Source organism: Gobio gobio, assembly GCF_949357685.1.
Source record: "Gobio gobio genome assembly, chromosome: 15".
NCBI classification, from domain to species: domain Eukaryota; kingdom Metazoa; phylum Chordata; class Actinopteri; order Cypriniformes; family Gobionidae; genus Gobio; species Gobio gobio.
Window position 1 is genome coordinate 49156561 of NC_137108.1, and position 8703 is coordinate 49165263.

General features: G+C 39.2%; 2 protein-coding genes across 2 annotated transcripts; one reads left to right on the top strand and one right to left on the bottom strand.

The window, feature by feature from the left end:
* Nucleotides 1-2701: 2701 nt before the first annotated feature.
* Nucleotides 2702-5276, top strand: LOC307138922 (uncharacterized protein). Its single transcript, XM_079837616.1, has 3 exons — nucleotides 2702-3410; nucleotides 3857-3974; nucleotides 4067-5276. Exons 1-3 carry the CDS (start codon nucleotides 2824-2826, stop codon nucleotides 4826-4828), a joined length of 1467 nt encoding a protein of 488 aa, XP_079693742.1. The 5' UTR covers nucleotides 2702-2823; the 3' UTR covers nucleotides 4829-5276.
* LOC307138923 (uncharacterized protein) lies at nucleotides 5265-8256 on the bottom strand. Its single transcript, XM_079837617.1, has 4 exons — nucleotides 8057-8256; nucleotides 7179-7373; nucleotides 7021-7100; nucleotides 5265-6548 (listed from the first exon to the last, which is right to left on the bottom strand). Exons 1-4 carry the CDS (start codon nucleotides 8060-8062, stop codon nucleotides 5579-5581), a joined length of 1251 nt encoding a protein of 416 aa, XP_079693743.1. The 5' UTR covers nucleotides 8063-8256; the 3' UTR covers nucleotides 5265-5578.
* Nucleotides 8257-8703: the final 447 nt, after the last annotated feature.

Genomic DNA, 8703 nt, shown 5'->3' on the forward strand with positions numbered 1-8703 from the left:
GTAATAATATTTAAATGTATAAATATATATACTTCTGCATTATGTACACATGCAGAGGGAGCATGTGCACCCCTGAGGGAGGGGTTCTGGCCGACCAATCACAGCACTTGCGGACCCGTAGAATTGACGTGTTGTTACATTTTTGGAGAGGTGCACATCAGGTTACACGCATGCTACACTCTAAAAAATGCTGGGTTAAAAACAACCCAAGTTGGGTTGAAAATGGACTAACCCAGCAATTGGGTTGTTTTAACCCAGCGATTGGGTTGTTTCAAGCAAACATTTAACTCAACCGCTGGGTTAAAACAACCCATTCACTGGGTTAAAACAACCCAATTGCTGGGTTAGTCCATTTTCAACCCAACTTGGGTTGTTTTTAACCCAGCATTTTTTAGAGTGTACACACAGCCTACAACGTAGCTACAGCGTACACTCAACACAGAAGTGTAAACTGGGCTTTAATTCAAATGCATAAAACTCTCTTCTGCTCAGCAATTAAGGCTGAGTTTATTTGATCAAATATACAGTAAAAATGGTGAAATAGGCCTATTATTACAATATTTTCTATGTGAATAGATAGTAAAGTGTAATTTATTCCTGTGGTCAAAGCTGAATTTATCATCATTACTCCAGTCTTCTGTGTCACATGATCTATACACTCTAAAAAATGCTGGGTTAAAAATAACCCAAGTTGGGTTAAAAATGGACTAACCCAGCGATTGGGTTATTTTAACCCAGCAATTGAGTTGTTTTAAGCAAACATTTAACCCAACCGCTGGGTTAAAACAACTCAAATGCTGGGTTAAAACAACCCAATTGCTGGGTTAGTCCATTTTCAACCCAACTTGGGTTATTTTTAACCCAGCATTTTTTAGAGTGTACCTGAAGGCTCACAACACAAGACAACATATTTTGTTTCCATCACGAGCATGTGAGTTTGCACGTGAAATCAGAGAAGGAAGTGCACGCTTTACACATTCTGTATAATGTTCCCAATGCAAAATCATAATAACAATAAAATAAATCTCTCCAAACCCAGAGGTGCCACAGACTAGAGTCCTCAACAGTTGGAGAGGGAGAGAGAGAGAGAGAGAGAGAGAGAGAGAGAGAGAGAGAGAGAGAGAGAGAGAGAGAGAGGCAGCATTCCTTTGTACTAATTAAAACTAACGAGTCCAGGTGCAGCCTGCGATCGACATAACGAAGAGCCAGGCGGCATGTTTGCGTTGGTGGTTTGCCTTGATTAAAGTCTTCATCCATTCTGCTTAGGAATCTCAAGAATATTGAATAAAGCTGTTGAGTTCAGTATGAATTATATAAAATGCATGATGAAAAAAGCTATCGAGTCTTGAGAGGGCACTTAAGAAACATAACAGTGGGCTATACTGAAGCTTTATGTATCCACATGCACAATGTGTTTGTTATGAAACCTAGTGAGACGCCTATAGGGAGTGGCTGCTATAGTTACTATTTAGTATGTGGCAAAATAAGTAGCTATGTCTGAATTCACAGAGTAGGCAAAAAGTACACGGATGACCTACTAGGCCAGGGGTGTCCAAAGTCTGTCCTGGAGGGCCACTGTCCTGCAGAGTTTAGCTCCAACCTGCCTCAACACACCTGTCTGGAAGTTTCTAGTATGCCTAATAACATAGATCTACATAATAAAGGCTAGATGTCTTACGGCGGAGTCTCTAACGTCATCACCGGCGGCCATCTTGTCACAGGCAGGGCTCTGTGGCTCCTGATGTAAGGCGAGTGATCTGAACACCAATACTCTTATCTTGCTCAAATCTTGACGGATTTACAAATGGTTTGGTTTCTTACTAATGTTATTAACGTGGCTACAATTCTGGATGCTTAAACAAATTATGAATAATTATTCATAAGTTTGCAGCGTCATAACTAGGGGAGAGCGGGGCACAACCTACTGCTTTTTGACTTTCTCAGTTTGTGTAAATCCACTTGGGGTTCAGAGTCTTTATTAATTATTAATTGCACACATGTCTAGTACAATTATGTGGTTTTGTTTCATTAATACAGTGTGTACTTTTTTCTTGATTTACCCCGAAAGAATGGAAGTGAAATGTGACAACATGCCCCATAGGAGTACATTGTAATATGTGAGGGGCACAATGTAAAATGACCAAATAACAGCTTAAAATGTTACCTGATATAATCCAAAAAATATACAAGACAAACTAAAATATTTTGTCAACAAAATACAATTATTAACTTTTTTAAATAAAATAATGGCATTTTTTAATCATAAAAAATATAAGCATTTTTGAGTTTGACTACAAACACATCGCTAAATACAGCTATACAGCATAGTTCAAAACATAATAATAATTAATAATTTCTGAACATTAACTCTCAGACATTATTCACCCTTTTCTCATGGTTTCTCAAAATAATTTATAAAAGTATAGAATATAATGGCATATTTCTAATAGGGGCTCATTGTAACGCAGTGTTACAACACACCAAATCTGCACAACTGGAATTTAATTTGTGTCTTCTGCTGGTTAGATCAGCATTAAAGAACCATCTCAACTGTTAAATAAAAGATATAAGATTAAAATAATATTGGATTTGTCTTATTTCCAATAAACACAAAAAACAGAGAAGAAAACTAAACTTAAGTAAGAAATTTACTTTTGCTATGGTTAAATAAATGTTCAGTAATATCTTCCAGAGATTTTTCAATAGGCTATATGCACACGCAGGCGATTACGTACTTCCGCTAAAATCTCCGCCAGCTAAGCTACTTCCGCTTTCATACTGCTGAGGTGATTTTTTTGTCCCCAAGGCCCAAGTGATAGCGTTATGGCAAAGAAAACGTTTAAATTCCAGCGAACCGACAGCACTACAGCTGAACATTGTTGTGTGCCTCTGTGTCAAGCCTCAAGTAAGTACAACAAAGTACTTAGTTTTCACACATTTCCATCTGATGCGGAAATAAGGCGAAAATGGCTTGTCGCTATCCGGAGGGACAACTTTACAGTTACTCCCCATACCCGAGTATGTAGCCGGCATTTTAAAAAGGAGGATGTTCGTGAGCCAGGGTCCGAGACAGGGAGACGGCTATTAGTTAAGGGAGCTGTTCCAGCATTGTTTGAGTGGAACAATTTCACCCTTCCCACTTCAAGACCGGGGGTATGGGAGAGGAGAGAGCGGCCGCCGCCAGCGGTGTCGCGAGATAACACAGCGTGCAAGGTGGCTGATATCCTCATGGACCACGACTACGCTTCTGCTCCAGATCCTGCCGTTTTTGATTTAGCCCTTGAGGACAACATGTCTCTCAGAGAGGAGATCCTGAAGCTGAGGGAACAAGTCGACAAGCTGACAATGAGTCAGCGGTTTGGGATTCATCGTTTTGCTGCCTCAGACAAGGACATACGTTTTTTCACAAGGTAAGATGTAACTAGATGGACTAAACTAAACTTTGACTTGTCTAAACTTTTGTCAGTATCCTTGCATCGGTGTTATTGTCAAACATACTGATTGTTCTGTAGTACTTTTGCAGCAACAGATATGGTTGTGTGTGTGTGTGTGTGTGTGTGTGTGTGTGTGTGTGTGTGTGAGAGAGAGAGAGAGAGCGCGAGATAGTGTAGTGGTGTGTGTGAGAGAGAGAGAGAGAATAATGGGAGTAATAATTGACATTTTCATAATATCTAATATTTCATAGCAATATTGATGTATAATTTATTTCCCTATTCACTTGGATGTGTCTCCCAGAATGACTGATAAACATTATTTAAGTCCCGATATATGACAAACTATTTGAAAATTAAAAATGATAAAATATAAAATGATGATACAAGATATAAATGCTAATATCTAAATTGTATTCGTTTAGATTTGCATCCTATGACCTGCTGATGAGATTCTGGGCCTTAATAGAACCCTCGCTGCCATATATGGTCAGTGTGACTCAAGCACAGAGAGGCACCTTTACAGAGCCGAGTTCCACTGTAGTAAGTACTTATTTACATGGACCATACAATACAACTTAAAGTTCAGGGATAATGAACATTGCTCTCAATGTAAATTTTTTTCTTTTGAACAGACTCGTTCCCTGCAGCCCATTGATGAGATGTTCTTGTTTCTCAACTACCTTGCGCTGGGTTCAAAACAACGTGACCTTGCTGACCGGTATGGAGTCCACCAGTCCACAGTCAGTCGGATCATCACAACGTGGAGCAACTTTCTGTACACTGTGTTAGGGTCTGTGAGGATCTGGATACCAGAGGAGAAAATAAGGGAACATCTGCCAGCTGAGTTCAAGGACTATGCAGACACTACAGTCATCCTGGACTGTACGGAGCTGAGGTGCCAGTGCCCTTCATCACCTCTTCTCCAGAGTGAACTGTTCTCTGCATACAAGTCCCACTGTACGCTGAAAGGGCTGCTCGGAGTGGCTCCACATGGGGCGGTCACATTTATCTCTCCACTGTATGCTGGTTCCATCAGTGACAAACAAATCACACGAGAGTCTGGAATTCTCTCCCTTTTGAGACCTGGGATGGCCATTATGGTTGACCGAGGTTTCCTTGTTGATGACCTTGTCCCTTGCAAGATTTATAGGCCAGCATTTCTCTCTGGAAGGTCCCAGATGTCTGCCTGTGATGTCAGGGAGACTCAAACAATTGCACGCCTCAGGGTGCATGTTGAGCGTCTAATACGCCGTGTTAAGGAACACAAGTTCTTTGACACAGAGATTCCACTTCGGCTTTTTGGCAACATTAATCAGCTGTATGCTGTTGCTTGTCTCCTGACAAACTATGAAAACGGGCCTCTTGTAAAGGCTTGGGCAAAGAAACCAGCATAGCACTTGTTCTGTGAGAAACACAGTGTCTGTAAATAGTTATTTATTTTTTTTAAATGTATAAAATTGACCACAATTTGTCTAGAAATCTATCTAATCAGTTTATTGTTAACTTTTGCAAATGTATACAAATGGCCATAGGTTATTTATTAAAGTTTTATAACCACTTTGTTTAAATGTACCTTTGTATATTACTTTTTATAAATTGCATTTTATAGTACCTCATGTTATTTATGCACTGCTGTACATTGCACATACTCTTTGAATATAAGTACTGAATCATTTGTATTTTATAAGTACTTTTGTTCATCGGTGCTTTCAAGCTATCTGTATAATAAACTGATTAATGTTTACATAATAAATAGTTACAATGATTTGAATTGTGTTAAATTTGCTTCATGTTGTTATGAACCATTACCTAAAAAAAACAACAACAAAATAACATTCATAGGAAGGAACATGTAATTTAATGAATTAATAATATATACACACACTACAATATTTTCAGTACTATGAAATATAATATACATTACATGCCTCTCATTGATGTGTCAGAAACTGAAGGTGTAAAAAACAAACACCCAAACCCGGGAATGGACAAAAATATGTATCAGTTCCAGTTGTGTATAGATTTCTAAAAATGAACAATAAAACTTGAACCAAACATATGTACAAATATATATGAAATAATTAGAACTGACAGTAAGAGAAATATTTACAGAAGGTTGTTAAAGTGTGATAGATGTTAATAGCCTAATTATCTAGGTAAGCATGGAGGTAGCAATAAAAAAAGAAATGGTCTATTTTTTCTTTCATTGTTTTGGTCATTTCAATGTCTCTGGGAATCCTCTGAATAAACATGTCTTCCTGTGCGTAGACAACAAAGTCACACCAGTCCAAACCAGAAATCAACATCTGGCCCTGGATCTGCCAAAAGTATGCATGCGATTTTCTCAATGTGTGTCTACCCTCACTGATCTTAATATATGGGCAGTCAACATAGCTTGCTACATTGGGGCATTTAATTTCAACAAGGCCAAACACAGACTGTCCCTTTGGATCATACACAATGCCATCAGGTGATGACCCTATCCAGGGTGCGTCAGGGTGGATAAGGAAGCCACAGGGATAGTGGTTAACCTCCCTTGCTCTGCAGTATTCCTCTACTGCTGCAGGTTCCATGTCAAGCCCCCTCCGCATGTCTGCAGTCTGATGGCTAGGTCTCAGAAGCCTTTTTGCCAGATTTTCAGCAGAGCTCTGTGCCCTGGTGTGACAGACCTCTCTGAATTTGGAGGAGGTGATGCGGGGCCGCCTTAGTTGGTGCCACTCAATGCAGGAACTCTGCTCTTTTGTACCATAGGCAATTTTGTGTGCTGTCTCTAATGTTGTTTCCAGGGACATCATGTGGTGCTGCTGATGTTCAGTGCAGACAAAAGAGCAGGTAGAGGGCCCCAGCCTGTAACCATGAAGTGGGAGCTGTGGGAGAGAAGGAGCATCTGTGTGTGGACATGTTTTCGGCACTCTCTTTGCTGGCATGTGATAAGATAGCACGCTTCCTTCTTGCACTTTTCCAAATGCAGAGTCAACCAGAGGAACATTAATGTCCATAGCCATAGTTGTTATTAGCGGAGCCACATTACTTGGAAGATCACGGTACACTTCATCCACCCTGAGTGTGGAAAGTTCAGGCAGAGGTGAACTGACACCCTTATACAAGTTGCTCCTATGGAAAAGACAAAAAAAAAAGAGCCATTAAGTTAGTTATACATAAGTTGTACCAACAAACTAAATTAATATAAATTAATGATTTTTATGTTAAAAAGTCTGAAGGGATGTTTTTGACTTTCTTGCTTGAACAACTGAGAGCATAAAATGCTAACAATGAATGTTGAAATGCAATGTATCACACGATTACTTTATCTGAGGTCTCACTGATATGATTACTACAGAAAAAGTCTTTAATGATTGTTTATTGTTTAGTTTATTTATTTGAACATGAAAAAAAAAATGAATATACATAAAGCATACAAACCTACATATATACAATACAATTAAAATAACAAATAAGTAAGTACATGGACTTCTCAGTACAAGCTTCCAAAATTATTGTACATAACAGTAAAAACTATTTCCCATGTTCAAAAATGAGTAGGAAGAAGTTCAAGCCAACTTATGATAATATCAACAGTACTAACCTGATGCCTTCTACCAGTTTTCGTTCCTTGGGTCTGGCTGAAAGAATCACCATGTCATTGACCAGACCAGGTTTAACACCCTGCATGTAAACAAAAAAGGATATCAATAAACACACATTTTCATCAATTTAATCAAAGTACTCTTTTAGAAACGTTACCATGGTTCTTGGCTTATGCCACTTTTGTTCAGTCTCTGTGCAGCTGTGTGTTGGGGGAACAGAGGTGATACTCAGCTGGCAATAATGTGCAGTCTGGTACAACAGAGCTGCAACATGATTACACAAAGCTGTACCTGCCACACAGCTACACTGGCAGCTTTCTAGCTGTACAGGACGGGCATCCCTAAACACAATCTGTGAAAATACAAAAATATGTTACAATAGAATAAAAGTACAGTTTTTTAAAAGGAGAATGGATGAGTACAGTGAGAATGTTTACAAAGCAAAATAAAAAAAACAACTAAATTTGGGGGAGGTAAAAATTGTAGCCAAATTATTATTTATTATTATTGTTATTATTCTCACTCTACTCATTTAAATAACAAGGGACACAGAACGTGTGTCAAAGACGTAACAAAACAGAACTCAGTTTCTGTGAATCCCAGTGCTTAGCGTACATATTTAAATATTGATAAATATTCTAACACACCAGTGTTATTGATGGTATATGAATCAAAATATGTATTTAAAATAGCTTTTAGCAGAATCACATGCGATGATTCACAGAAACTTGATCTGACGAACAGAACCTGTCTCATAAACTAGCCTGCTCTGAACCTGTAGGATAACTTTCCCTTACACTCAAGCTGTGAGGCTTTTGGCTTTTCCTCATTGATCGGTAGCACTCAGCCCTAATGGTTACCTCTCCTGTGTTTGAATCCTTGTTTGAAACTGAGATTGACAATGGCGTTAGGAAAATGTACGTGATTGACACACAATATTAGACAGACACATACAATTTTCACTTACTGCGCTAGCGTTACATAGCATGCATGCTAAGGGAATATAAACACTACACGTCTAACGTTAGATCTTACCTTCATAATTATGAATGTAGCTTGAAACGTATAGCTTGAAGCCCTTCTCCTTCTTTGTTGTCGATGTATGACACAGTGTTTGGATTATTCGACTCACGTCGTTGACCGTCATCCTAGGTAGATCTTGAAGCGACCGGGTGAAAAACGCCATAGCTGCTATTGACGCTACGCGCACCGGAAGTGACCTAGCTGGCTGACTTGGAATGCGGAAGAGAGTGTGCATGAAGCCCATTTTGGCGCTATTTTTTCTCTTAATAATGTTGATATGGCAACTAGTAAATATACTGAGTTTCGTCATTCTGGCATGTGTGGAAAGGGTTAAAACATGCGCGTTACAACTAACCCTGCGTTAGGTTGTGCCCCGCGCTCCCCTACATCTCTGGTGTTCATAACAAACCAAGCAGTTTGAAAATCGGTTGAAAATCGAGCAAGTTATTGTTATTTAAAAAGTACACGCACCATTAAAACACAATGTTACGAGTGAGCGAGCTGACAGTGACAAGATGGCCGCCAGGTGCGGACGTCGACTTTCAATGGCCAGCAGTGCGGACGAGACATCTAGCCTTTATTATCTATATCTATGATCCTGAATACCTTGATTAGCTGGTACAGGTGAGTTTAATTGGGGTTGGAGCTAATCTCTGCAG

Coding starts and splice junctions, on each gene's coding strand:
- LOC307138923 (XM_079837617.1), bottom strand. Junction 7,101..7,178: donor GGCATAAGCCAAGAACCATG/GTAACGTTTCTA, acceptor GTTTACATGCAG/GGTGTTAAACCTGGTCTGGT. Junction 6,549..7,020: donor AAACTGGTAGAAGGCATCAG/GTTAGTACTGTT, acceptor TCTTTTCCATAG/GAGCAACTTGTATAAGGGTG.
- LOC307138922 (XM_079837616.1), top strand. CDS start 2,824: ATGGCAAAGAAAACGTTTAAATTCCAGCGAACCGACAGCACTACAGCT. Junction 3,411..3,856: donor GACATACGTTTTTTCACAAG/GTAAGATGTAAC, acceptor GTATTCGTTTAG/ATTTGCATCCTATGACCTGC. Junction 3,975..4,066: donor CAGAGCCGAGTTCCACTGTA/GTAAGTACTTAT, acceptor TCTTTTGAACAG/ACTCGTTCCCTGCAGCCCAT.